Source organism: Fusarium redolens (genome assembly GCF_020744475.1).
Source record: "Fusarium redolens strain MPI-CAGE-AT-0023 chromosome Unknown BKA55scaffold_1, whole genome shotgun sequence".
NCBI classification, from domain to species: domain Eukaryota; kingdom Fungi; phylum Ascomycota; class Sordariomycetes; order Hypocreales; family Nectriaceae; genus Fusarium; species Fusarium redolens.
In genome coordinates this window covers 5,758,644-5,784,859 of record NW_025763664.1, presented here as the reverse complement: position 1 = coordinate 5,784,859, position 26,216 = coordinate 5,758,644, and the positions used below count along the sequence as shown (strand labels likewise).

The 26,216-nt window shown below is 49.2% G+C and overlaps 11 protein-coding genes across 11 annotated transcripts; 4 read left to right on the top strand and 7 right to left on the bottom strand.

Moving 5' to 3' along the window:
- Positions 1 to 965: 965 nt before the first annotated feature.
- BKA55DRAFT_659452 (uncharacterized protein) lies at positions 966 to 2,237 on the top strand (the record flags this gene model as incomplete). Its single annotated transcript, XM_046197536.1, has 3 exons — positions 966 to 1,155; positions 1,209 to 1,941; positions 1,990 to 2,237. Exons 1-3 carry the CDS (start codon positions 997 to 999, stop codon positions 2,235 to 2,237), a joined length of 1,140 nt encoding a protein of 379 aa, XP_046057566.1. The 5' UTR covers positions 966 to 996.
- Positions 2,238 to 2,534: 297 nt separating this feature from the next.
- On the bottom strand, positions 2,535 to 4,722 carry BKA55DRAFT_533381 (Ima1 N-terminal domain-containing protein; the record flags this gene model as incomplete). The annotated part of the gene is made up of 3 exons (XM_046189450.1): positions 2,535 to 3,671; positions 3,725 to 4,546; positions 4,594 to 4,722. The coding sequence occupies 3 exons, from the start codon at positions 4,720 to 4,722 to the stop codon at positions 2,535 to 2,537; spliced, it is 2,088 nt and encodes a 695-aa protein (XP_046057565.1).
- A 485-nt stretch (positions 4,723 to 5,207) lies between these two features.
- On the top strand, positions 5,208 to 6,456 carry BKA55DRAFT_552746 (DUF2407 C-terminal domain-containing protein). The gene has a single exon (XM_046191463.1). It carries the CDS (start codon positions 5,328 to 5,330, stop codon positions 6,168 to 6,170), a length of 843 nt encoding a protein of 280 aa, XP_046057564.1. The 5' UTR covers positions 5,208 to 5,327; the 3' UTR covers positions 6,171 to 6,456.
- A 10-nt stretch (positions 6,457 to 6,466) lies between these two features.
- Positions 6,467 to 10,482, bottom strand: BKA55DRAFT_552745 (rRNA-processing arch domain-containing protein). The gene is made up of 2 exons (XM_046191462.1): positions 6,898 to 10,482; positions 6,467 to 6,841 (listed from the first exon to the last, which is right to left on the bottom strand). The coding sequence occupies exons 1-2, from the start codon at positions 9,999 to 10,001 to the stop codon at positions 6,661 to 6,663; spliced, it is 3,285 nt and encodes a 1,094-aa protein (XP_046057563.1). The 5' UTR covers positions 10,002 to 10,482; the 3' UTR covers positions 6,467 to 6,660.
- A 71-nt stretch (positions 10,483 to 10,553) lies between these two features.
- BKA55DRAFT_533378 (uncharacterized protein) lies at positions 10,554 to 11,118 on the top strand (the record flags this gene model as incomplete). The annotated part of the gene is made up of 4 exons (XM_046189449.1): positions 10,554 to 10,617; positions 10,712 to 10,746; positions 10,833 to 11,037; positions 11,093 to 11,118. 4 exons carry the CDS (start codon positions 10,554 to 10,556, stop codon positions 11,116 to 11,118), a joined length of 330 nt encoding a protein of 109 aa, XP_046057562.1.
- A 283-nt stretch (positions 11,119 to 11,401) lies between these two features.
- On the bottom strand, positions 11,402 to 12,877 carry BKA55DRAFT_683846 (uncharacterized protein; the record flags this gene model as incomplete). The annotated part of the gene is made up of 1 exon (XM_046198553.1): positions 11,402 to 12,877. One exon carries the CDS (start codon positions 12,875 to 12,877, stop codon positions 11,402 to 11,404), a length of 1,476 nt encoding a protein of 491 aa, XP_046057561.1.
- Positions 12,878 to 13,891: 1,014 nt separating this feature from the next.
- On the top strand, positions 13,892 to 14,619 carry BKA55DRAFT_455159 (mitochondrial ribosomal protein S25-domain-containing protein; the record flags this gene model as incomplete). The annotated part of the gene is made up of 2 exons (XM_046186074.1): positions 13,892 to 14,271; positions 14,322 to 14,619. Coding segments are annotated over 2 exons (678 nt in total), but the record flags the coding sequence as incomplete, so codon positions are not given.
- Positions 14,620 to 14,789: 170 nt separating this feature from the next.
- On the bottom strand, positions 14,790 to 16,157 carry BKA55DRAFT_552739 (oligosaccharide biosynthesis protein Alg14 like-domain-containing protein). The gene is made up of 2 exons (XM_046191461.1): positions 15,602 to 16,157; positions 14,790 to 15,534 (listed from the first exon to the last, which is right to left on the bottom strand). Exons 1-2 carry the CDS (start codon positions 15,725 to 15,727, stop codon positions 14,806 to 14,808), a joined length of 855 nt encoding a protein of 284 aa, XP_046057559.1. The 5' UTR covers positions 15,728 to 16,157; the 3' UTR covers positions 14,790 to 14,805.
- Positions 16,158 to 16,528: 371 nt separating this feature from the next.
- Positions 16,529 to 17,888, bottom strand: BKA55DRAFT_632631 (P-loop containing nucleoside triphosphate hydrolase protein; the record flags this gene model as incomplete). The annotated part of the gene is made up of 6 exons (XM_046196966.1): positions 17,313 to 17,888; positions 17,235 to 17,262; positions 17,123 to 17,188; positions 16,985 to 17,065; positions 16,758 to 16,937; positions 16,529 to 16,705 (listed from the first exon to the last, which is right to left on the bottom strand). The coding sequence occupies exons 1-6, from the start codon at positions 17,732 to 17,734 to the stop codon at positions 16,529 to 16,531; spliced, it is 954 nt and encodes a 317-aa protein (XP_046057558.1). The 5' UTR covers positions 17,735 to 17,888.
- On the bottom strand, positions 17,889 to 19,813 carry BKA55DRAFT_632626 (FAD dependent oxidoreductase-domain-containing protein). The gene is made up of 2 exons (XM_046196965.1): positions 19,031 to 19,813; positions 17,889 to 18,981 (listed from the first exon to the last, which is right to left on the bottom strand). The coding sequence occupies exons 1-2, from the start codon at positions 19,664 to 19,666 to the stop codon at positions 18,091 to 18,093; spliced, it is 1,527 nt and encodes a 508-aa protein (XP_046057557.1). The 5' UTR covers positions 19,667 to 19,813; the 3' UTR covers positions 17,889 to 18,090.
- A 728-nt stretch (positions 19,814 to 20,541) lies between these two features.
- On the bottom strand, positions 20,542 to 24,999 carry BKA55DRAFT_533373 (uncharacterized protein; the record flags this gene model as incomplete). The annotated part of the gene is made up of 2 exons (XM_046189448.1): positions 20,542 to 22,447; positions 22,526 to 24,999. The coding sequence occupies 2 exons, from the start codon at positions 24,997 to 24,999 to the stop codon at positions 20,542 to 20,544; spliced, it is 4,380 nt and encodes a 1,459-aa protein (XP_046057556.1).
- Positions 25,000 to 26,216: the final 1,217 nt, after the last annotated feature.

The following is a 26,216-nucleotide window of genomic DNA, read 5'->3' as shown; positions in this document are numbered from 1 at the left end:
AGCTACAACAGCTTCTGTTAAACTTGGGGGTTTCGATCTAGCCCATGAGCCACAGCCAAAGAGCCAATAATCATCTCTCGATAAGTCAAGAGATTTAAGCTTACAATTGGTACAAGATATGGAGTGCTTTGGAACTAGTGATGGTCGAGTCCGGAGGTTTGTCCTATCTCATATGAATAGAGGCATGACGTGCTCGCGGTAGGGACCAATCGCTGAGAGATCCGACCGAGATGCCGTGAAACGAGAATATTTAGGCTTCTTTATGGAGAAATCTTCGGACTTGGCATGGATCGGTAGTTGAAAGGTGCTATGGGGCATTTGCACGGATAGTTGAAATCGAGTTGCTGTGGTAGACTATTCTATATGGCCATTTCCCCGGAGATAGAGATATCTTAGACAACTGCAACTCTCAGATTTTGAGCCACATATAATTATGATACCTTCAAAACTCATTCCATAGGCATTTTGAACTTCTAGAGACTTATGCCCGACATCCGAGACATCGATATCCCGTCTTGATAACCCCGAGTGATAGTCATATTGCGTGACCCATCCCCAGACATTGCGCCAACTCAACACCACCCCTAACGGTTCAACCACGAGATCCGATATTGCGCAATACTATGCTATAACGCCGTGATAAATACTCACAGATCGCCAAGTTACTCTGCATTTTCATGTTGCAATCTCCGTCCCTCTCGGTCGTTGCGTGATTTGATTCGCGTCTCATCGGTCAACGCAATAGATGCGATGCTTGCGCAATGGCTTCAGGTCGATGTCTTTGGATGATGACAATGGTTGACAATTACTGTTCGTCATTGCGAGTTCTGTATTGCGGAAGTATGCTTCCTCCGCGTTGCGAATTGGATGGGAATGGTATTTGTCAGATGAGGAGTGAGTGATGTATATAAAGGCCGTATAGCTCCAAGTGAACTACGCATTTAATGTTAAACCCGTATCAAAGACTTATACAATATTTGATAGCAACTATACACAATGGCACCCTCAGCTGTTGAGACCCAGGCTCCCGCAGCCGATGCCCAAAAGATCAAGCTCTACCCCGGCCACGTCGAGGGCGTTTACAAGGAGTTATCCCCGGTCGCCTACCGTCGTGAAGCAGAAGAGAAGGGCATTGACGGCCACGCCGCCGCAAAGGTAATCCCTCCCACCACTTACCCATACTCCATATACTAACGCTAGCCTCTCAGTACCCAAACTATCTTCCAACATGGAACAAAGACCAAGTCTACCCTCCCCTCGAGCCCTTCGAGCACTACGAGCACGGCAAAGACGCAGACCCAACATTCCCCAACCTCCTCAAGTCCACCACAAAGATCTCCCATCTCACACCCACAATCGGCACTGAAATCGAAGGCGTCCAACTAAGCAGTCTCTCCGACGCCGGAAAAGATGAACTAGCTCGCTACGTCGCCGAGCGTAAAGTCGTCGCCTTCCGCAACCAAGACTTCGCCGACCTCCCTATCTCTGAAGCCTTAAAGTTCGGTGGTTATTTTGGTCGTCATCATATTCATCCTACATCTGGTTCGCCAGAGGGCCATCCTGAGATTCACCTCGTGCATAGAAGCGCGGGTGATAAATCTTACGAGGAGTTCTTCAAGACGCGCGTGAGCTCTGTGGCGTGGCATTCTGATATTACGTATGAGCAGCAGCCGCCTGGAACAACGTTTCTTTATGTTCTCGATAACCCCGACACTGGTGGTGATACACTGTTTGCGAATACTGTTGAGGCGTATAACAGATTGTCGCCGACGTTTCAGAAGTTGTTGCATGGACTCAAGGCGACGCATTCTGGTATTGAGCAGGTCAATGCTAGTGTGAAGAAGGGAAGTATTAAGCGGAGGGAGCCGGTTGTTAATGAGCATCCTATTGTGCGAACACACCCTGTTACGGGAGAGAAGTCGCTTTTCGTAAACCCTCAGTGTAAGTTACCTCATGCAAGACTTGAAGAAACAAGCTAATAATCGCCAGTCACACGCAGCATCGTCGGTCTTAAGAAGGAGGAGTCTGATGCTATTCTCAATTTCTTGTATGAGCACATTGCTTGGGGCGCAGACTTCCACGCTCGTGTGAGATGGCAGGAGAAGACTGTTGTTGTCTGGGATAACCGATCAGTTCAGCATACGGCTATTCTTGACTGGCACTCTGGTCAGCGAAGACATCTTGCTCGCATCACACCACAGGCTGAGAGGCCTTATGAGACCCCTTTTGAGGGTTAGGCTGAAGATTGGATAATAGAGAAATAGCACATGAGATAGTGTCTCGAGGGCAAAGATCCCAGAAGAGGAATCAAGAATACAATAAGTCATAACTGCATATCCATTCAAGTTTCATTGTGATAACTGCACACAAAAGCAACTTTGATTGTCAATAGTTTCATTGGTATCTCGACATGACTCATCTGGTATCTCATTCCAACCAGCCATCATGTTCATAAAATACTTCGTTTCTCATCCAACGCCTGCACATGATATTCCTGAACAACATAAACCGCCCTCTCTATCTATGCATAAAACTCAAACCATAGTACTCCAAACCTGATGCCCAAGCATTGTCGTCAATAGTCCAACGCCGTACTTGCCAGCGTCTTCATTCTCCTGAAAAACCTCCCATCCCAGCCAGCAGACCGCTGCCAACTCGACTACACTCAGCGCAGAGCTGATGTATGTCGCTGTGGTAGGGAGTCTTATTTCTCGGCTTGTTTCGCCTGTTTCTCGCAATGCAATAATCCCTACTGCTGATAACAATGCGAGCTGGACTTCCCGTCCGAAAGGCATGGAAACTGCTACAGTGAGACCCCAGAAAACGAACAATGCAGCCAAAGCAGTGAATTCAACACCAAGGTTGTCGAATTGAGGTGTACCAGGAGACACACGAGTGTCAGAACTCCGTCTGGGTGCGGAGCCTCCTGAAGATTCATCAGGATAGCTTTGTTCCTTTCCCAAAGTAAAGCTCTGGCTCAAGAGATCAGCCAAACCATTAGCCTCGTCATTACTGCGTTGAGGCGCAAAGAAGCTGGGCGGCTTGAATGAAACTTCACGTTCGTCATCTTCATTCTCATCTGTCTTCTTCGCCGCGCCTCGGAAGAAAATACTCTCCTGCTGTGCCGGCTTGCTTCTTATAATTGGCGCGTTAGGAGGGTTTCGTAGACGCTGGGATGGGTTCGTCGGTGCAGCAGGAACCTTGTACCAAAACGGGCTTGTTTCAGCGCTCACGGGCGCCTCTCCGAACGGCCTTCTAGGTCCATTCGAGGGGGTCGTATCTTGGAAAGCTCGGTACGGTGATTGAGGTTGAGTCTGGGATTCGGTCGGTGTCCAATCCATCTCGTCCGAATATCCAAAGTCTTGTGTCTTTCGAGGCGTGATGTTGAGAGCGTTGAATTGGGTGCGAGTGCTTCCTGGGGCCTTGAAAGAATTACCAGGGGGCAGTGGTGGTGGTGAAAATGTCCTGATAGGTGATGGGTTGAACCGATCTGGCTGAGGTGTTGCCGTAGGGGAGTCTAAAGCTTCATTCAACAATTCTGAGAAGGTCTTTGGTTCCTCTCTCTTGGTCCGAGTAATCTTAGGCTGCTTCGGTGGTGAATATGTCGTGTTTGAGGTACCGAAAAGGGGTGTGGTATCGACTTTAATAGACCTTTTTGCGGCAGAATATATCTGAACAAATCAGTACAATTCCTTGAAGGCGTAGCTTCTTCGGGATAACTTACCATGACCATAACAACTGACATAACCAAGTGCGCGCTAAGTTGGGCGTTCCGCGATTGAGCCTGTCCTCCATCCATCTCAAGTACCCGGCGGAATAGGAAGCGGAAGAAGACGATCAGCCCCTGAAAAGCATACCATTGCGTAAAACCCAGGAGATGTCTTGTGAAGCCTCGGCTGACTTGCACGAACTGAGGATTCCACCATGCCGACAGTATGCTTGCAACAACCGCGCTGTTGATGAGGGTATCTGCTGGGGGAAGAAATGCCACAGCCAAGCCGAGACCCTTCACAGCCAGCGTCGACCAGCTAACATCGTCCGGATCGTACATCCCAACATCTTGATGTTCCAACGCCAAAGTGACTGCTCTTAGATGCCACAGCATCTGCATCGCCAATCCTCCCCACCACAGCCCCTTACCCAAGCTATCAGCCCAGTCTAGAGCACCCTTCTTTTCAGGGGTACTCTTTCTTCCTCTGCTCTTCTCCATCATCCTTCGAAGATGATCCGTTTTGGCCGTATATCCTGCCCGTCGGATCTGACCATCAACCCTCTCGGCGCAGTCATCGCAAACTTGAGGATATCGTTCCTCCAACCCCTTTCGGTATCGGTAGTAATTCCGCTCGAGTTCCGGGTAATCGGGGTGGTTTGTATCGTCGGGAAGATACTGCGCCAGTGATGACGTAAATAGCCGCTGGTTCTTCAGACATGTTGCGCAAAAGATACTCTCTTTTGGGGAGGACGGAGGGGAATGTCGAGGAACAGCGTATTGCGTTGCGGGAGCTTCACGTTCGGTAGCTACTGGAGGATCCGTAATCTCCCCATTCTAACTTCATCAGCAACTGCATCAAAACATGAACGTGGTCATCATACTTCATCAAGGTAGTTTGTCGCATCGCATGATAGGCATAGAAACTCCTGCGTGATGCCGTCATATCTTGTGTTGGACCGCTTCCCGCAATAAAAGCAGGTCAAATATCTGGTCCCTCGCAGGCGCGGCATAATTTCAATACCATCGCCCTATTGAACAAAGCAAGGGGATGAAAATTATGGTGATGTGAAAAAAAAGTTCTAACAAGCTTGTTGTTGATCGACGCAAAAAACAAATCAAGGTTGATGACGGTTGTTTGGGGTGTTTCTGCCGGGCGGTCGGGAGATTTTTAGAGGCTCAGGAACCCTTGCAGAGGAGAGGGGCCGCAGTTACAGACCCTTGTCCTAAGGTGCAACAAGAGCTGCTGGCTTTTCTGCAAGATATCTTTCATGTGAATAGTAGGTAAGGTATGTCTGTCTGTCATAAAGATTGAGATAAAAGAGAATAGGGGTCTTGTTCTAAATATTCTCAATCTTAATATCTAATAATGATGTTTTGAGGACAATAAAGACATAGGCTTCAGCATGCGAGCTTCTGCCTCAGCCCTGTAAAGCATCCTTCTAGAAGGTCGGCAAGTGGAGGTCACGTCACCACCCAGCTTCACTTAGCTTCAGCTTTATTTGTTACATGTTACACACATTGTAGCATCTACAGCACAACTTCATTCCCACAGTCTGACTCTATCTTTCAGCTTCTGTCACAATTTCATCTCTAACTTGCAAACAATGCCATCATCATGACCTCTCAACCTTCATCATCACACCCTCTCCCTCCTCCCCTCCATCTCACAATCCGCTTCACAACATCTCAACCAGATCTCGAACTCGACATCCCCTCACCCCAAACAACAACCGTCCTCGCTCTCAAACACCTCCTCCGCACAAGACTATCCTCCAAAAGTCGATTACGTCTCATTCATCAAGGTCATCTGCTCCCCGACGCTTCGGCGCTAAGCTCTGTTCTCAAACCACATCCTGCGCCGCCGCGCACCAACGATGATCCGAAGGGAAAAGGAAAGGCTGTTGAGGGTGCGAATGTGTCGCGGGTCTATGTTAATTGCTCCATTGGTGATGAGTTGACGAGTGAGGAGTTGAAGAAGGAAGAGGAGGAGGCGCTAAAGCCACCGAAAGAAGCGACTGGTGATGGTTCGAAACCTACGACTTCAACGAGGCCGCGACCACGGGGATTCGACCGATTGTTACAGTCTGGATTTTCGCCTTCAGAAATCGCAACTTTAAGGACACAGTTTACATCCATACATACATCGCGCTTCACACCAGACGCCATGCCATCGCCTGACACCCTGCGCAACATGGAGGATGCATGGATCGATAACAACGCCGAAGGAATCCCGTCCGGGTCTAATCCACTCGAAGACGAAAATTCCGGCATGGCTTCCGTACTCGAAATACTATTCAAAGCCATGATGGTCGGCTTCTTCTTCCCACTAGGAAGTCTAGCATGGTTGATGCGCCAGGAAGGTATCTGGAGTAAGAGATGGCAGATATTCGTTGGTTTCGGAGTTGTCTTTAGTCTTGTTATTGGTTTCATCATGGAGCTGTCAGGAGATCGGCCTTAGTAGAGCCTTGAAACAGCCCATATCTTGTTCGGTGCTTCAGCGGTAGCAACGGTAGCATGCTTGGCTTGGGGTTATCGAGTTTTCAGGCGTTGACTTTGGGCGCTGAGGTCATGCCAAAACATGGGCTACAGCGGACGGATGGCGTTATGTGTTTATAGGCATTATACATACTGCTCTTGAGGGCAGGAGAAACGGACAGAATATGCCACAGCGATCCAAACCACGTCTCATGACATTAGTCTTGAGCCTTTGTCGGTTCTAAATAACTTATACCACTTCTTATAGGTTCTAAGATTGCTCAACAACTTAACCTGAGCTTGGGCATGCATTCTATTAATTGAGGTATCACTTTGACTAAGGTTCGCATAGGCTTATTCCTAATCCCTCGAGCTTGAGGTATACTACATCTCTTTTTTTTTTCCCCGACACGCCAGACTCCCAAGCCGGTGAAAAGTATAGAAAAAATACATTACATGATATTTCCCCCGTTTTATAGGTACAAGCTCTGTGCGGCCACAATATCTCTACGAATCTTGGATAAACTGTCTTCGAATTTCTTCGTTAGATCATCGTTGCCCATGACCTTGGCGGCCTGGCCCATCTGGCGAAGCAGCTCTTCCAGACGACGGAAGAGGCGGATCAAAGAGCCTTCGTAGACCTTTGTCATTTTGCTAGGGGGTGTTAGTAACTGTACTACTCAGGATTATGGAAGGGGAGGAGGGCTTACCAAATCTCGATGAAAGGACGGCCTTGGGCCCACGCGTAGACCGTCTCCATGAGCTGCCACTTGAGCTTCTGGACATATTCCTCCTCGTTGACCTCAAGCTTGCATTCCTGGCTGACCTTTGCAATAATGCGAGCCTTGGCCTGGATCTCACGATAAGGTTTTGACAACTCCTCCTTGAGCGCTGTTGTTTCAATCTTCTCATCGAAGATAAAGCAACTCATGACAGAAGCACACATCTCAGGAGTAAGCTCATTGAAGAACCGGTCAAAGAGCAATTCGGAAAGAAGCAGCTCGTGACCTTCGGTGGAGGAAATCTCACAGGCGACGCGAGCCTTTAGCTGGACGACTTCGGAATCGTTAATAAAGCCGAGACGTCGCAGCACTCGCTTGCGAGACTTGAGCTCGTCCATCTGGGCGATACTGTATGCTTTGGCGATGGCCTTCTTGGTCTCCTTGACCTTCTCGGTGAGCTTGACCTTGGCGTGGTACTGATCCCAAAGAGCGGGGAGAAGGGGTGAGAGGTGCAAAGGGTTGGCCAAAAGTCGGGACTCGAGGACTTCGATCTTGCGAAGAAGCTTCTTGAACGAATCATCGGCGATTTCCATGTTTTCGATAGGGTCCAGGACAGGCAGACCATCAGGGAAGCGGCGCTTGACCTCCATCAAAGACTTCGTGAGCGTCTCCTTGTCTGATTCAGACTTGAGACCTTCCTTGGGTAGGAAAAGCCTGATTTGACTAATAGCCTTAATGCAAGTTAGAAGACAAGGGACGATCGCAAACTTGACGTCGTCGTCGTCGCCGAAAGGTTTGAGGCCAACAGGCATAGGGGCCTCTTCGACAGGCTGAGTGGGATAGAAATCCGCGCTTGATCGAGAGATGGGGAGAAGCACGTCAATAATATAGGATTCCTGAGGCGCATATTCAGGCTCGCCCATCTTGGGTGCGCGGCGAGGGGTTTGGTTGACAATAACACCCCAGCCAAAGTCGGTTCCGGTTCCAGCAATCGTCTCATTCTCGTCCTTGGGGTTGTAGATTTGCACCAAGCGACCTGGCTGCAGATAAGAAATACTGTAGTTAGGGTGCTGGATAACAGTGCGCATATCCTTGGTATAAGCGCTGAGCTGCTGTCGAATCTGATAGTAGTCCTTGACTGTGGCCTCGTCGGCAATGCTGGTGTTGTCGCGTTCTTGTTGTAATGACATCAATTCCTTCTCTAAAGACGGGACGCTAGCCGCATTCTGGAATTGATGGAAACATCGCTCCAGCATGAATTCGGGTGAAATAGCTTCAATACGAAGAAGGTTGAGAATCATGTTGTAACCGAGGTAGAAAGCAGAGTTGAGTCGATCTTGGTGGCCGGTGACAATCTCTTTGGCGGTATCGGGCTCAAGCTTGTCGTCAATCATCATGATGACAATACCTCGAGCATCAAGACCACGACGACCGGCACGTCCAGCCATCTGAATGTACTCGGATGAAGTGAGGGGGCGTCTCTTAACACCATCCCACTTGGTGACTTGGGTGAAAACAACAGTCTTGGCAGGCATGTTAAGACCAATGGAGAAGGTCTCAGTCGCGAAAAGAACCTTGATGAGGGACTCCTGGAAGAGAATCTCAATAGTTTCCTTGAGAATAGGTAGCAGACCAGAGTGATGGACACCAATACCTCGCTCCAAAAGAGGTAGCAAGTTCATAATCTGAGGGAGTTCACGGTCCTGCTCTGCCAAACTCTCAATAGCGCTGTTGAAGACCTTTCGAACCATTGCCTTTTCAGAATCGTCGTTGAAGCTGAGTGACGAAATGTTCATGGCCAGGTTTTCACACTCTCGCTTGCTAAAGTTGAAAACAATGACAGGGTTGAACTTCTTCTTGATAGTCATTCGAATAATCTTGGAGATATCCGATCCACTGTCGGCGCCACCCTTGTTAGTCTTCTTGTTCTTGCCCTTTCCTTTCTGACGAGCAGTAGGATCATTAGGATCAGCGCCCTTCTTTTCCTCCACCTCTTGCATGACCTTGTTGAAGTTCTGCTCATTGAAGTTGCTCTTCTCATCAACGATGAGACGAGCGCCAGTGCCACCTGAGGGGAAGAAGTAGTTCTGTAGAGGAGTAGGTCGGAAATCGGTATACACAACGTGACAGGCCTGATGATGAATCTTGGCAATCCATTCGGCGAATTGGAAAGCGTTGGGAATAGTGGCAGAAAGGAAGACGTATCGGACCTTGTCGGGAAGCATGATGATGGTCTCTTCCCATACGACACCTCTTATCTTGTCTCTCATGTAATGAATCTCATCAAAGACAACCCAAGCGACTTCTCGCATAATCTCAGAACCGCGATACAGCATAGATCGCAAAATCTCAGTCGTCATGACAAGACAACTTGCTGTAGGGTTGATAGTAACATCACCAGTCATGAGACCAACATCTCCAAAGATGGCCTCGAAATCTCGGTACTTTTGGTTACTTAGAGCCTTGATGGGACTTGTGTAGATGACTCTTTGGTTGCGTTTCAAGCATTGCGCGACAGCATACTCAGCCACAACAGTCTTTCCGGCAGAAGTATGCGCGGAAACAAGCACACTCTCCTCTCTCTCAATAGACGCCACGGAAAGACTCTGGAAAGGATCGAGCTTGAAGTTCCATGTTCGCGCGGGCTGCTCGGGGGTCTTGTGCTCGGAAAGGGGGACGTATTCGTAGTCTAGATCCGGAGGCAGGGCAACCTGATGCTGAATGTTGTGCGACAAAACAAGCGATGAATCCTGCTCTGTGAAAGTAGCTGCGCCGGCAACTTCTCTTGACTCGGCTGTCTGGAAAGTATCTGTCATGACAGGACCAACACCATCCTCCTTCTTCCGTCGTTTGTTTTCCTGCTGACTAGCACTCTCCGAAGACTCTTCATCGTCAGAAGAGTCTCCATCTTTTGAAGACTCGGTCTTGGCGTCCATGTCAACATCTTCAGTTTTCGCAGCATCGCCGTTCTCGCCATTTATCGCGTTTGCCTTTCTCTTTTTCGTGTCACCCTTGCGATTCGGCACATTCTCATCTTCGCTCGCGCTCGGGGCGTCCACCTTGCCCTCGAACACATCAAACATCTCATCCATGCTGGACGGTGTTTCACCGCGATCGGCTTCCGATCGCTAGTTACAGTGAAAAGTGATCGAGATCGAGTGGCAGATTCGAGTCGCGTCTTAGTAGCTCGGGGTAAATTTATTATGTGAAAATTGAAATGTTGCCTTTTCGTGTACGCAAGGCAGAAAAGCTCGTCGAAAAAAATAGGCGTGAGCTTGTCGTCCAGTACAACACGAGCGAGCAATCGATCGATCGTCCCAATTTGTGGTACACGGGCCTAGGCAATTAGAAAAAGTTGGTTGATGGGAAGTGGGTTGGGTGCGGCAGAAAAAAAAATCCCCCTGGAAGAGCTGGGGGCGGTGAATGTCTACAGCATGGACCGGGAATAGGTGTCAACGTATCCCAAAATCTGTTTTTTTATTTTTATAAGTAAGGCTGGGCTATATATCAAAGTATTGCATTATTCCAGCGATCTCATGGTATATCTTCTTATAAATTTGGTAGACAGTTTACATAATCTTTTACAGAAATGTCCAGAAATATGCTTTTTACTTGCCCAGTCCACTGCGGTTAGAACCGACGTCATGTCTCTCCAAACTTACGATCCAATCACAATTGATTGGAGGTTTCATGTCAGCAAAGTACAAAGTACCTCTACACGTGACCTACTAGCGTTTTGCTCTCCAAACCTCAGACCACCATCTCTGACCTCGGATGCTATCATCACTGACACATACCCAAGCTTCCATCTCCCAATCTCCACTCCTCAACGTCAAGGTACGTCGACCTTCGAGCCATTGACCAGCTCACCACTACTCTCCCAACTCTCGCGAACCGAATTGACCCTTTACTCGCTCCCGCAGATGCTCTCCCGCGCCGCCGCCCGTACCACGACCTCTCTGGTCACCAAGCGAGGTTTCCAGACCACCCGCGCTCGCATGTCCTCGCCCTACCACTACCCCGAGGGCGCCTACAGCAACATCCCCTTCAACCCCCGAAGCAAGTGGTTCGGCCTTGGATACTGGACCTTCATGGCCACCGGTTTCTTCGCTCCCTTCGGCATTGCTGGTGCGTGGTTTCCATCCCGATGTTCTCCGATACACGATGCTAACGAGCTGCGCAGTCTACCAGACCTACAAGCCCCAGTAAATTCGTCGCCTACGGATTGGATTTGCTGTTTGGTTGAAAGACTGGGAAACCTGGAGGTGGAATGTGGTGTAAATAACCGAAATAGACATCAGTCATTCTCGACTCTTGATTCGAAATTTCATTTGTTCGACCATCAGCTATATCGAACCATACGTGAAATTGCGATTATGACAATCGCTAGCTATGCAGTTCCCAGCCAACCGGATCTTAATATACAGAACACTAGAGCCCCGGGGTATTATTCTAAGTTAAAGTACATGGTGGTACAAAATCTACTGTTACATCATAATCTCGTTCCATCTTTTTTATATCTTCGATACGACGGGCCTTCCCATTGACCAGTCGACGACTTCATGTCTGCGCCGTCAAGAATGCTCTGAAGAATGGACTCGATAAATGGCTGTCGGTCCAGCGGAATATCCCAGCGCTTCTCCATCTCATCGTACACTTCGATAACGGTCTCATTTGAGCAGCACTTCTTGGTTGCTCGCAAGGCCCAGATGACCAACCATCTATCGATGGAAAACCCTCTGATGCTTTCGTCTCTTGCTTGGCACATTGCCTTCAGCACTCCGTCGAGTCGCTGCTCACTCCATTCAGAGCCAGCAAAGCCACCATGAGAGTAGAATCCTTTGAATAAGGACAGAAAGATCGTTGCGTGAATGGGAATCTTGAGAAACTTCATCTCATCAAGAAACTGTGCCACCTTGGCCAAGTCCCCAACTTTGACCGAGTAGTGCTCGACAAAAAGCTTGTAGGTGTGAAGATTTGGCGAGAGCTGCATTTGTGTCTGCAACGGCTTTTGAAGTTCGGGATGCTTCTTGCCAATTCTTGTAAACATCATCAACACCTTGGTAATGACCCGACCCATCCCGTAGTCCCTATCCGGGATATTCGGCGCCATTTCGTGACCGGACTTCATCCTCTCATATGTCACTTCTGCTGCTGACTCCTCGCCACATCGCAACAGGCCTGATATTACACAATTGAGCACAACAGTGTCAATCATCTCACCAGCCTCAACCATGTCTTTGTAGGCAGCCCGAATTCCACTCGAGTCCATTTTGAGTCCGAAATAGTGTATCAGACTAACATGATGGTATCGGTTGTACTCAAAACCCCGGCTTTCCATCTCTTTGTAAATCATGTCCGCAAGAGTAAAATTTCCGGTTTTTGAGGCAACATCGAACAAAATATTAAACGTAACTTCGTTTCCCTTGACGTTGGCTGATCGCTCCATCTCTTTCCACAACCTCAGAGCAGTATCCATCTCGGTCGACGTCACACGAGCTGAATACTTGGTTGCAAATGCCAGAGCATAGTTCCAATGCGCCCGTCGCAGTGTCAATCCTGCGTTTTTGACATCAGAGACCAACGCAAAGTAACGCAGCATCGACTCCGAGTTTCGCTTTGGAGGTGTACCCATAACTTTCAATAACCTATTCCGCCATGGCCAGGTGAGATACAACATCCTTGGTTCGGGAAGCTGAAGGTACATGTCGTATATAGGTTCGAGGTTTGTTCGGTATGGATGGCGGAGCTTGTACGATATGGCATGGCATAATTTTGCGATCAACCTTTTCGTCTCGTCATCAGTCTTGAAAGTTTCCTCCGCCGTCGGATATTCGACATCCCGTTTGTTTTCCGACACTTGTACTCTCTGGCCGTCTGCGTGAGCATATCCTCTGCGGTATGGATCCCGATAGTACTCCAAGTGCTCTTCAACCGTTCCCGCATCTTCCTGTGGCACAAGATCCATGAGGTGTCGAGGGTCATGACCGTATTGGGTATGAAATCTCTGATGTATCGGAGGTATCGGTGCGACGGCGGCGGAAGCGGTGCTATAATTGTTCAAAACATGTCGGGAGCAACGGATAGGCAAGGCACGTCGAGCCTCGATGGCGGGCGAAAACGTCGAGAGAAGCCATAACGAGCTTTTCGAGCATGAGGGCGTGGAACTCGAATTCAATCTTTTTCTCTGCGTCTCTTTTCCAGCCTCTCTCGCAGTGCAGAGACTCCTCCTTGTGGTAGTAACCCCAAAACTGGCCGACGGTCGGTTCGAAAGCACCGCACAGAGGGAGCCGTCTAATCGACTAGAGACTTTCATGAGCTCCTCCTCATGATGCTGCGACGTCTTTTGCGGAGCGAAAAGATTGCCTCGAATAGTGACGTCTGAAAAAGTTTGGATAAGTGAAATGGCGCTGAGAAAGAAATCAGATCGGCAATCTCTCTCAGGAAGAGCTAATGCCAGCGGAAGTTGAGACGGGAGGCTTGTTCTTGTAAGTGGGACCTTTTTTCGAGATGGTTTTTTGCTACATTGTCATTCGCGCCGAGCTACGGGAGATACCCCAGATGGTGGGTGAAAATAAAAGCCGCACTACATCATACAAGATGAATAAGAGATAAGGCGATGGTAAGAAATTATACAATGTTAGAACAATATGCTTGATTATATATGGTACTTTGTCTCAAGGTTCTTTCTGAATGGTATATACATTGTCGACTGTTTTCTCTTATGGTCAAGTTTAAGTATAAACTTACAGTTCCCTGATAGCATGTATAGTGGCTGACCTTTATTGTCAACATCCCACGTCGGCGTTAAGATTTACCGATGCATCTCCAAAATTTCCACTCACCACCACGACATTGAGGCTCAAGCCAGGTCCCGCGTGACATTACTCCCAATTAGAGCGTCAATTGATACCGTAAGGCCGCCTCTATCTACATCACCATACTCAATTGAAGCTCTACTAACCCTGCCGCAGAATAGACCATGGGAGGCAGACAGATCCGACCCGCAAGGGTCCTACAAACCGTCACGGAAGAGCTCAACCACAACGTCCTCGGCAGCAAATCCATCCCTACGCCGCCATGGTATAACATCATGCAATCCGTCCCTCCCGCCGAGACACTCGTCCGAACCGTCACTCCCCGACACAGAGCGCCCAACCCCAAAGCCACCAAGCCAAAGAACATGTATCGACCTCAAAGGATATCGTATACTGAAGATGCGCTGCGAACAACTTTCTACAAAGATCATCCTTGGGAGTTGGCGAGACCTCGTGTTATTCTTGAGTCGGATGGAAAGGATTATCAACACTGTGATTGGAGTAAAGGCTTGAGACAGCCTAATATTCCTTTATCGGGTGAATGGTAGGTTCTCCGAGGATATGGCCTGATGGGATTAAGCTAACAGTTTATAGTGTTGTTCAGCGTCAGTTGTGGTTGATGGAGAATGAAAAGCTTGGAAAGCGAAAGGCATACGATATCACACGCCGCGAATTCTACCGTCTACGCCAAGAGGAAGAGATCGAGAAGCGAGTAGCCCTCGAGGAAGCCAAGCACGTAGGCGCTTACTTTGGCAAGTCCCGCATTGATGTTTCGCACACTCTTGAGGACCGAGAGTTCGAGAACTGGAAGGTCTGGGCTGGAAAGGAGACAGAGCGACAAGAGGCGAGTCGCAACTCGGAGATTGAGGACTTTGGTCTTGAGGAGGTTGAGGAGAATATCTCAGATGATGCAGAGCCAGAGGCAAAGGCCGAGGCTGTTGAGGGCAAGAAATCACCTTGATATAATAATATCAGGGAGGGCGGATGATACCCGTCATGTACACAAACCATGTAACCTTTATTGTCTATGTATCAAAAAGCAGAAACGCATATTCCAAGAGATTCTTGGATTGGGATCTCACCCCAGCATCTTATCATCTGTCGATGAAACATCCGGTCGCCGAGCGTTAAAGACCATCTCGCCACAGTTTCTGAGTCCGTACTTTTCAGCGACTTCTTTGTGCTGCACCAAAACGTCCGCGATGCCGGTGTAGTAGAAGAGCTTGCCAGTTAGACTCAGGGTGCTGATACGTGCCCATGACTCGATGTAGATGAAGTGCATCGAGTTCTCAGGTATCTTTCCCAGGATCTTGAGGAGGTGCACTGCCAGGCCGACGAAGAAGCCAGTCGCGGGTCCGTTGGAGTAGATACAAGTAGGATGCACGAGCTCAACCCCGTCGACTTTGGGTGGCGGAGTCAACAGAGCCGGGAAGATGCTGACCATGCTGAGAAATGCTGTGTAGGGAGTAGTCAGGAGTGATTGGTGAACACGGCGCGCACGAGTGACGGTGAAAACATCGTATGCTCCTGGGTTGGTGCCCTCAGCAGCACACAGTGTCTTCAGGTCTGCTTCGTAATCTTCAAGATGATCCTCCGACATGGTATCACCAGAAGAGATCAGATATCGTCGGTGAAAACCGTCAAAGTTACAGAAGCCATCGTCCATCATCATGAGCATCTCCTTGGTGTGACCTCCAGAGCCCAGGACGAAGATACGGTAGTCATAGGGGGTGCGACGTTGGTTGAGAGAAGCCAGTTTGGCATCTACTGTTCTGCGGCGACGTCTGATGACTCGAATATGAAAGGCCTTGATTTTTTTTTTTTGGTTAGTATTAGATTGTAAGATTTGGAATGGGTTGTGAGATTTGACTTACAGTGAACACAATGAGCAGGGTAACGATGTAGAGGGACATAGTGGTGAGAAAGGCCACAAGAGGCTGGCGTGAGGCAAGGGCGCCTATGGCAAGCCCTATGCCGGCGGCAGCGATCATCATCACCATGTTTGCGTTAAGTAGTCTTGATGGTAGATTAGGAATTTAAGATGCTACCGTCCTTGAATCTAGAGGTGAGTGGGTTTGAGATTGATCTTGACAAGTGGGCCTTTCGTTTTCACGCTCTGAATCCAAACTCACTTGGAGGTCGAATCAAAACACCAAAACAAACTGTCTAAAGAAGTGAAATAACATACCCGACCCGAAGTTAAGAAAATGATTAAATGGTGACTTTGCTTTATTTTTTAGTCTATCGTACAAGTACTCATCTGCGCCTTTCGAAGTGATCAAGTTACAAGTGGACTTTACGTGTGGCACTGGCCAGCCCAACTGTTCAGTTTGCGAATCAAGAAGATCAACACTGAAGTAAGTAAAAATGCATACGATCGCCCCAAACATATCCAACCATATTGGACCCAATACCAAGCATATACTTTTTTCTAAGAGGCCTATTCTTTCTTTGGCCTCTGAATTTATATCTGCAACCGTCATTGCTATAAAGATCGGGATCATGAAGTGGCTGAACTGACATATACTAATGAATTGAACTACCCTGGATCAACCATTGAAGTTTCGATATCGCTGAACTACATCCATCCATTGTCGTACAGGCCAATATTATCTCAGAGCACATCCTTACCAGAAACGCCGGGAACGGTTGCTTCTAAAATTCCAGCTCAAAAATCCCTTGAGTCAAAATGTGCGCTTCGCATCACAACGCTTCCCTTAATACAAGCCCTATTCAGCAATCAATAAGCAAGAGTCCTACTGTCACTTGACATTCGAACCACGTCCTTGTACTCAGACACTTCAGAAGAAACGGCGTTTCTTCTTGGGAACAACCTCATCCTCAGGCACTTGCCCTCCAACAAGTCTTCTCATCGCCTCTCTACCAGAGTCATCGATGACCTCCTTCATCCCTTCACCAGTCGCAGCCGAGCATTCGATGTATTTGTGTGCTCCAATTCGAGATGCTTGCCAGTTTGCCTAAAAAGGTCAGAAACTTTATTGAGGGCCTCAACTGGATTTGAGAACTTACCTCTGATGAACAGATACAGCAAGTCGGATAAGCCAACAGCCCAGAAGACGAGAACGCAGAGCCAGTTCGATGATCTTCCAAAAAGCACTGATCACGCAAATCCTTCTTCAAACCGATGAGGTACAGCAATGGTTCAAAACTCGCAGATTTGGTGAAGCCCTGATTCGAAGCGTGATGCCACTACTCCAGTTAGTCTTGTCTCAACTTCAGTGACACATTGGACTTACCCATTGGATGATTGTGTACATGGATATCTTATCCGAGATGTCGAAACAGAGAAACACAGCGTCCCATTCGATATAGGTCAGCTTTTCAACGACGTTCAGGTCTGGTACGCCAGAGGTGTCCTACAGCTCCATGCGTACAGGCTGGTTGTGGTAGATACGATCGTTGACGTAGGTCTCATACAGAGGACGAGAAAAAGCATTTGACTATTGAATATCAGTAGAAGCTCACTCGGGTTGATGCTTAACTCACATCAGGAAAGTACCCATAGCGAGATCGACTGGTTAACGACGTCAGCAGATACAATAACACAAACTTTGGGAAACTCACAATAGCAAAGATGTCTGTCCAGCGGCTTTACTCCCAACAAACAAAAAGTTCAAACGGACAGGATCCCGAGGGATCTCCTCTGGCTCCTTTCTCTTCCTCTTGCGACTAAGCAAACTCAGCAAACTCCTTCGCTTCCCCTCAGCACGTCTCTGCATCATGCTTGAATCAGGACGGGTAGAAGAGGGTGTTGAACTACGCCCAAACAGCGGAGTTGCAGCGCGGAAGAAGCCCAGGCGCGTAGAAGGTCGAACTTCGGGGGGAGAAACATCTCGAAAAGTCTGATGATATATGGTTAGCGTTGAGGAGGATACTCGAAAAAGGGGGGGGGGGGTGTTACGAGGCGTGTGGGGGGACGTTCGTCGAAGTGGTCTCCTTCGAAGGGATCTTCGCGATCGATACGGCTTGGAACGCGTTGGCGCCATGAGTCTATGCGTTCTTCGGGCATCATGTTGAGGAGTGACATTGGAATGGAGTTGCTACAGTTTGGTTGTCAAAAAGGGGCAGAGTAGCAGCTCTTGGAGAAGGGTGAGTGTGAAGGTGAAGAAAGAGAAGGGAAAGAAACTGAATGAATTGAGGTAGCATTAAGAAAGCTCGCACTGCTCAGGTGGAGGATATCGATTACACGTGAGATGAAAGTGGTGATGCATGAAGCCTTAGCTTGCACTGGCAGACAGCCGTCAACGCCTCACTCCACACCATCCCCCATCACAGACCACAATTTCTCAGCTGAACCAGTAAACAATCCATGTCTCATTGCTTCAGTGCAATATTCAAGCGTCTACTCAAAAAACTCCGCAGCATTGGCGATATAAGCCCTCCTCAACCTCTCCTTATCAACCCCCAAAAGATCCCCCGGAAACCACTCCTCCAACCTCCCTCCCGGCCTCCCAACGCCATCCCCCAACTTCTCACCCTCCTTACCAAGAACCATAACCGCCAACGCCGTCCCACAAAGCCAAGCATATACCATGCCCTCGCCACAGAACCCAGCAGCCATCCACTCCCCTGAATCTTTCTCAACCTTTGACTCAGGGGCTCGTCCAACAAGAGGCATCAAATCGCCCGTGAAGCCGATAATTCCAGTCCAGGCTTTAATAAGACTGCTTCCGGAGCCCCAGTTCGGTTCGTAGATTGAGGGCATTACGCCGCGGATGTGCATTAGAGGAAGGGCGTGGGTTTTGCTATCGTCCCAGATTCCAACTTGATCGAGACCGTCTTCACGACTTCGGAAGAATCCTCCTCCTATCATTAGATCACCAGGTGTTCCGTTGGGTCTATCTGGGCGTTGGGTGATATAATCGAAGCCTGGGCTGTAGATAACTGACCAGGAGCGGTTTCCGTGGGTTGGTGGGAATGAAGATCCTGGTCGTTGAGCGCTCATGTGTGCAATGGCACCGACGACACAGCCCCTTACTGGAGGGAGAAGTTGTCCAGCATGGGCGTTCGTTGTGTGGATAACGTGTTTCGTCTTGATGATTCCACGAGGTGTCGTGACTGTGTAAGATCCATCCGAGTTATGAGATACCTTCTCAACGGGTGTGTGAGTGTTGATACTCAACCCCGAGAACCGCTCAAGTAAATCGTTCCAAACACTCGATACAAGACGATATGGCCACAGTGCACCAGCCGTATAAGTCACGGCTCCCACAACCAGCTCATTCACACCAAGCTGTCCTCATTAGTACTTCACTCATAATCTGCATCTGATTAGAACTCACCTCCTTTCTCGCCTCCTCCGCCTCCCAAACCCGATGCTTCTCCTCGGGCATCCACTCCCTGACATCTTCAACCTGTTTCTTCGCCTTTTCAAAATCCTCCCTCTCAACAAAAACATCCACCGTCTCAACCTCTCTAACCTCAGCCGCCTCAATATTGTTCCCCAGTTGCTTCATCATGTCCAAATGACTTCTCTTAAACCTCACTATCCTCCTCGCATCTTCTGGCCCCAACTTTGACTTGAACATGGCGAATTCATCATATGGCGCACTTTTAATATGTCCGCCATTTCTACCCGTTGCACCACTGCATAGCTGTCTTGCCTCACAGACTACAACTCTAAGGTTGGAGTCGGAGAGCTCTAGCAGCGATTTTGTTACGGCTGCACCTGTGATACCGCTGCCGATGACGACCATGTCTACTTCTGAGGGAAGCTTCTCATCTTGGATGTCGCATAGTGCCGGGAATGGCGGATCGTCGAGCCAGTATGACTTTGTTGGCTCTGGGACGGGAAATCCTGGTTCTGAGGACGCGCGTTCAAGAAGAGATGAGAATTGCTTGTAAAGCGTGAGAACTGTCCTATAGCCGGAGAATACGGCCGATGCTGTTGATTTAAGCGTCGATATAATAGAACCCATGTTTGGCGGTGAGATTTATGGTCAGACGAACATGTTGACTTACCATGGAGAGAATATATAGCTATCAAACAGGAACACTCGGCATGTATAGTAGCATTTTACGATGCCTCCAACCACAAATGATAGGTTAGACAGGGTTGTTGTTAGCTAACAGTTATCTTACAGGAACCAGTTGCCACGCTAAGCTAGTCTTGCGGATATGTGTTCACTCAGATACGAGATCAAACCATCAGACTTCAGTATGGACCAACGACCCTTTTAGCTTGCATTTTTTCTAACTTCTAAGAGCTACCTTGCCAAAACCACCAGGATATGCCCGTTTCACTGCCGCCAAGTACAAGCAGATTGCAAAACAAAAAACACCATCATCATTCTGGTTTTCGTTTCCCATCCCCAACACCAACGAAACTACACGTCAAGAAATTCCAAAAGAAGCACTTTCCGTAGCGAGGCCAGAGCCGCTGCCTTTCCTCCCCCCTCGATCCATCACTCACTTCCAGCTCAAGTGAAACAAAGAGTTGACAATAAAAACGGGCTTTTCAAACTCCAGCTCCGGCCCCCCTTTCCTGTTTGCTGTTGCGCCATAACCGATGCAGGGTATGTTTTGAGATGAATTCAACATGTCATAAGACATAAGCCCTGTTCCTTCTACCCGTTGGGTTTTGTTCCAGTTCCATACCGCCATGGTGATAATTCCTGTGAACTCCAGGGTCCCTTCGTGGGATAGAAGTTGGCCGTGAAATAGAAAAGAAAAGAGCCAAAAACAAACCAAACTCCGGCGAAAGCAAAAGTCCATTGTAAAACCATCCAAATTGAAATAATGGGTATCAGACACTTCTTCTCAAACGTACACCACCGTCCTTATCTAAGGTCGCCTAAAGACTGACCATCCCGTTCTCGGCATCAAGATCTCCGGCATAATCCATGTGATGCGAGAATCTACCGTAAGGATCAAGCCCCAGCTCCTGCCTCACGTCCCTTTGAATCTGGAGGAAATATCTCCTCAGACTACGCAAGCCCTTGAGAAATCCACCGTCAGGTTGATCAGGGTGTTGTGGAGGGCAAGGCTTGTCGTCAATCTTGTCGAAGGGAGTGACACTGTTGGCAAAATCTGCAATCTTGAAATCAATCTCCCTCTTGTTCTTCGTCTTCTTTCGCGAGGTCTCCTCCGTATCTGTTGCGCAGTCGGTAGTAGACTCGTACATCGTTTCGTTGTCCGCATCCTCGGATGTATCGCCGTCGTAAAACATGAGCAAGCTCGCAGCGTAAAACCGGTAACCATTCAGCTTGCTCACAATTTGTTCGAGTTGCCCAAGCTTCTTGAGCACAACTGGAATATGTCGCAGTATACTATGTAGATCGACACCGTTGTATAGAAACTTTTGCAATGCGCCTTGAAACTCCTCTCCAGCTTTCAATTTGCGGCCATAGTACTTATCCTGAAAGTCATATGTTTCCTTCGCAGCGTTCCACACTTGCAGCCCGCAGATTCGAACCCCTAGCTCAGCTGATGTTGTGTTTCGGCACTTTTCAGTCTGCGACTTTTGCTTCTTTGGACTAGCTTCCACGCCATATTGTCGAGTTCCCATCTTCAAATCCATCATACAGGGCCTCTTCATCCCTGAGGTGAGGTCTTCTAGGAGCAAGAAGTATTCGACTCGGTCCTTTTGAGTCTTTGCCTCTTTCGGGTTGACTGGCCTGGGAATCTTGGTGAACTCATGGACAGTCTCCTCCATAGCCGGGGTGGGCTCAGTTGATTCAATGGCAAACTCGTCTCCAGGCTGTAGATGCTCTAGGTACTGCGAGTGTTGATGGGCACCATTTGTGTCTGGATGATGGTGTCCATTCGTAGAATGTGTCTTTGAGTGTCGCTTGGGCTTGTCTTCGTTGTCTCCCTTATACCCAGCATCATCAGCCTCCTCAAAGTACTTCAAGTCTCCCCTAGATTCTCTAACATCCTCGGGTTTCCGTCGAAGACCACCAGCAGAGTATCTGCGCTTCTTCTTCGCCGCGAGAGGGTTTTCCTTCAGAGTTTCCGGCTCTGGAGCGCTTGTTCCAGTCACATCCTTGACTTCTTCGGGAGCCTGCTCAGGCTCAGACTGGACGTATTCATCCACGCCAGGTCCGAGATCACTGTGTGAGTAGTGATGCATAATCTTTCGTTCCTGAGGATAACCATTTGCTTCATCGTGGCCGTTGATGAACGGGGAGTCACTTTTGATCAAGGCAGGGTCGGAATTCGTGGATCGCAGGAGACGTTGCAAAGTAGGACGTGGAATTGATCGTTGATGCGGTCGGCGATGTCGATGAATCTTGACAGGTTCCTTCAGGAATGCATCATTGAAAACCTCATTTCTCAGCCTCTTGTTGACCATGGTTGCGCCCCAACTGTTGGGTCGCTCATCCAGAGGCGGTCTGCTCGATGTTCCAGAAGATGGCACGGAATGATTTGATACGGTGGAGGTTGATATGCTTTGTCGTCGGTATTCTCTTGGCAAAGGCATCGGCTGGAGAAGGTTTCGTGGCAGAATGTGCCTGTTATCGTCGAAAGTTACCGTCGGAACAGGGATGTTGCTATTGGCGAGAGATTGGCTAACAACTCGGCCTGTCGGTTTCTCGGCCTTAATAGCATCCTGGCCCTCGTTCTGTTCCAGTTCGTGTCTACTAGATTCAAGCTTTTCCTGTGCCTTCTTGCGCTCGGCTGCTGCCGCCTCGTCTTTCTTGGACGTGCTCTTTCGGCGAGCCTGTTTTTGGAAGGTGACATTCAATACACCGATATAGCTGTCAAAGTTAGCATTTCAACACGATCTCAATGATACAGACGCAAAGGGTCGCAAAACACAATTCGATCAGACGTACCGAGGAAGGAAAGGTAACAGATCACGGTGGTATCTCTCTATAGTCTCGTAAAACTCATTTTCCCTATTGTTGAGTTGCTTACAGACAGCCCTTCGAGAGAATCTCCAGAGGGTGGTGTGTCCACCAACTTGATGTTTATACGGAATGAGCTCAATAGCCTCCAGAGGCTCTTGGGGGTCATGCTGATGATCATGGACATGGTCTTCATACTGGCTCACGATTTGCGGTTGTTTATGAGAGTCAGTTGTCACTGTGATTTCCTCCTCAATAACGGCGCCCTCTTCACCTTGTTGAGGGATGAGGTCACCGCGTTTCAAGGTAAGTTTCTCACGAGAAGGGTGGCGGGAAATCCCATAAGGAGGCTCATCCTTCTCATGAATGGCTTCTGACTCTGGCTCATCGGCCTTCACGAGCCAGGGGCGTTGATTACTTTGCGATAGAGACCGCACGCGGATACTACGGGCCGCAATGCGATCCTGTGGTTCACTTACACAAGGATCTTGCAGCTCTTGGTGGGGCAAAAAGACGGCAGATGAGATCTTTTCTTCCCCAGATTCTTCGGCTTCTCCATCATCGCGAGATCCGGCATCAGTATGAGCACTGCCAGCCGAGTCCCGTCTTAACTCCACAATTTCGGCTTCACGGGCGGCCTCGGCATTGGCGACCGGGATTGGCCCCACAACTTTGGCCGACTCCACCTGTTCGTTTCCGTCTTTGGCCTGGGACAATGGCTGCTGCACTCGCAACGGCGTCTTGTCTTCAGATTTGATGAGGCCATTGACTGGAATGGAAAAATAATCCTCGCTAGGAGATGTACTCAGAACAGGCTGTTCATCGAGCGAATCTGATGTGAAAAAAGAACCTTTTCGGCCTTCCTGCTGAGTGCGAGTGGCTGTCGGCTCTATGTCAGAGGTTGTCGGTTGGGAATCTTCGCGCAAGGCATGTTGATGGTCCTCTTCAAGGGGTGTCAATTTTTCTTTTGCCGTTTGTTTTGTATCCTTGCGACGTGGCTTATCCTCTGGTGGCAGACCCTCTTTGAAGAATCTCAGACTGTAACTAGACTTCCGGCTACGAGCATTATGCTCCAGGCCAGCCATTGCCTCAGTCACAGACTTCTCAACCAAGCCATCCTCTTCTTGTCCTTCTACAGAACCAATGGACCATATCTTTTCAGTTTTCTCGGCGCCATTGCTCGTCCAATAGGGCGGCATCTTCGCCCATTGTATCGGCCTCTGTTGAACGGGCCTCGCATCCTCCTTTCGCGTCGCCATAGGTGGTGTCTTAGTCCCCGAGCGAGTATCGTAGGGGATAGGTCGGTCGATAAGGGCTGCTGTGTAGCTTGTAGTTTGAGGTTGGCAATAGTCAACAGATTGTCTATCCAGATCCAGAGATGTTGAGGCCTTGCCACGGGTCATGTCAATCGGTTCACGATGATCAAGAGCACCTCGAAGTGTAGTAGCAAGAGTTGAATGGCTTAAAGTCGATGGGACGCTCGCCGCCTCCCGAGGGACGAGCGACGTCATCGTTGTAACAGTAGTAGATGCTCCCATATTGATAGATTCGGAAGTGGCTCTAGCTAACGGCCTAGGAGCGGTGCGCTGAGCTGGAACATCGTGATAAGAAGATTCGAAGGGGTTTGAGGCGCTATCGCGATCGTATTGGGAAGCGAGGTTCGCTGGTGCAGTTGGTGGCCCTGTTAACGAGAAAAGACTCGACTGCGCAGTGGGAGTAGTAGGAGTCGAGATAGTTGAAATAGTCGGGGAAGATGGAACGGTCTTGTTTAGGTTAGACTGTCGAGGGCCAGTAGATGCAGTTGAAAGAGTTGCGGAAGAGGACGAAGTTATAGGAGGAGTAGATGTAGGAGAGAAGGATTTGGGAGATTTGACATTGGTGATACCTCTCGCAGAAGCCAAGGCTTGGGTCAGCAGGGAAGGACCGGTCTGCCTCGGTAGGGGACCGGGGCCACGGGCCTTCTTATTACTGGAAGTAGAGGCAGAGGCAGGGTCAAGAGCAGCGCCGATGGGGAGGGTATCGGCCTGGTCTGGAGTGTCCCTGGCATTGGCATCACCACGGGGCATGTAATCAGAATCAGGAACAGAATCAGGCACGTTGTTGGGCACCTTGTCTGTAGAGGGTGGCGGTAGGAAGGGAGAGATGGAAGAGGGAGTGGGAGTAGTGTTGTCGGCTGCGGGATCAGCAGCGACAGCAGCAGCGAGGGCGATGGCGGGGGATTGGTCAAGGTGCCCTTGATGGGTATCATCAACATCATCATAATCATGATTAGGGCCAGCGACACTGCTATCTTCGCCCGCGCCTACGCCTATGACTATGCCTGCATCAGCGCCATGGCCTGTCGCAGAAGTATCTGGCAGGGCCTCAGGCGCAGAACTGGAACAGGTACGGATACATTGCTCTGGCTCGCTCACCTGAACGGCGTGTGCGGCATTTTCGGACAGACGATGCGGACTGGACATGAGGAGGAGGACATCTGGCGCGACACGCTTTGCTTGGTTTGTTAGGAGAGAGGAAGAAGGAGAGAGTTGCGAGTTGTGAGGATGAATGTGGATGGGAGAAGATGTGGGCGTGGAGGAATGATTCGTAGATACGGGGCTGGGGGGCTTGCCTTTGGCTTTAGGTTGGCTTTTTTCGGGGGGGCGGTAAGGCAAGTCAAAGTGCTATCTGAGACCGAGGGAGGGGCACTTCATGGCCCGGGCGGGGCATTGCCAGTGACCAGTCCCATCAGTAAAACCCAGCAGAGCGTTCATTGCTCGCTGTAAGGGGAGGCTAGGGAGGGTGCCCTAGAACATCAAGCCATCAAAAAAGATGTATCTTTTTGACTGACAAGTACCTGACCCAGCACCCACCACCCAGCACGGCATTTGGCAGTGACTAGGGGTTGCCTCTCTGGCGGGGTGACTTGATCAAGGTCAAGGTGACTCGGATACTTTTCAGGTCAAACATCAATGCAATCCAGTCCATTCCCAGCCCATCTCTGTGCCATTTCGCGGGGTTCCGGGCTCTTAGTGGCCGTATTCAATTAACTTCCGGAGGCCGAGTTTTTTGATTGCCAAGTTCCGGGCCTGGCTTCATTGTTCCCCGGTATGTCTCTACCTACACCGCAACTAAGCATCATATGGATGAAGGGATTGCTGGTCGAACGAAAAGCGCAGCAGCAGATCAGCCCTAGTAACTAATACCGTATACGCACACCCCGAGAAACTCAGCCCAAGTCTGTGCTCATCGCAGGAACCCAATCCCCAAGCTGTTGGATAAGCCCAGCCAGCGGTCACGCCAGTGGATACTAATTGTGTTGCGGCACCGGGAGAGCTATCCGTGGTGCCCATGTGAAAGAGAGGTTGGATGGAAAGTGACTATAGTGTTGAGAGGCTCAAACACTGTTTACTCTTATCTAAGACGGTCAAAGCAAGGGATTTGAGGCCAAGTTGTTAATGAAACTGCAACACAGCAGACATTGAGGAGGGGAGTGTTGAGAGACTGATAAGGTTTTGCAGTTGTGATTGTGATTGCGATGTGAGGGAATGAGATGGGAATGAAGGGGGCGTGGCTTGCTAAACCCTTCCAATTGATCCCTATCGTTACCATGTAGATGGATTGTGAGATAACCGGGCTTCTCGAAGGTGAAATTCTAGGGGACCTTGATGTCAGTCAGCCTCAAAATAGACATTGCCAG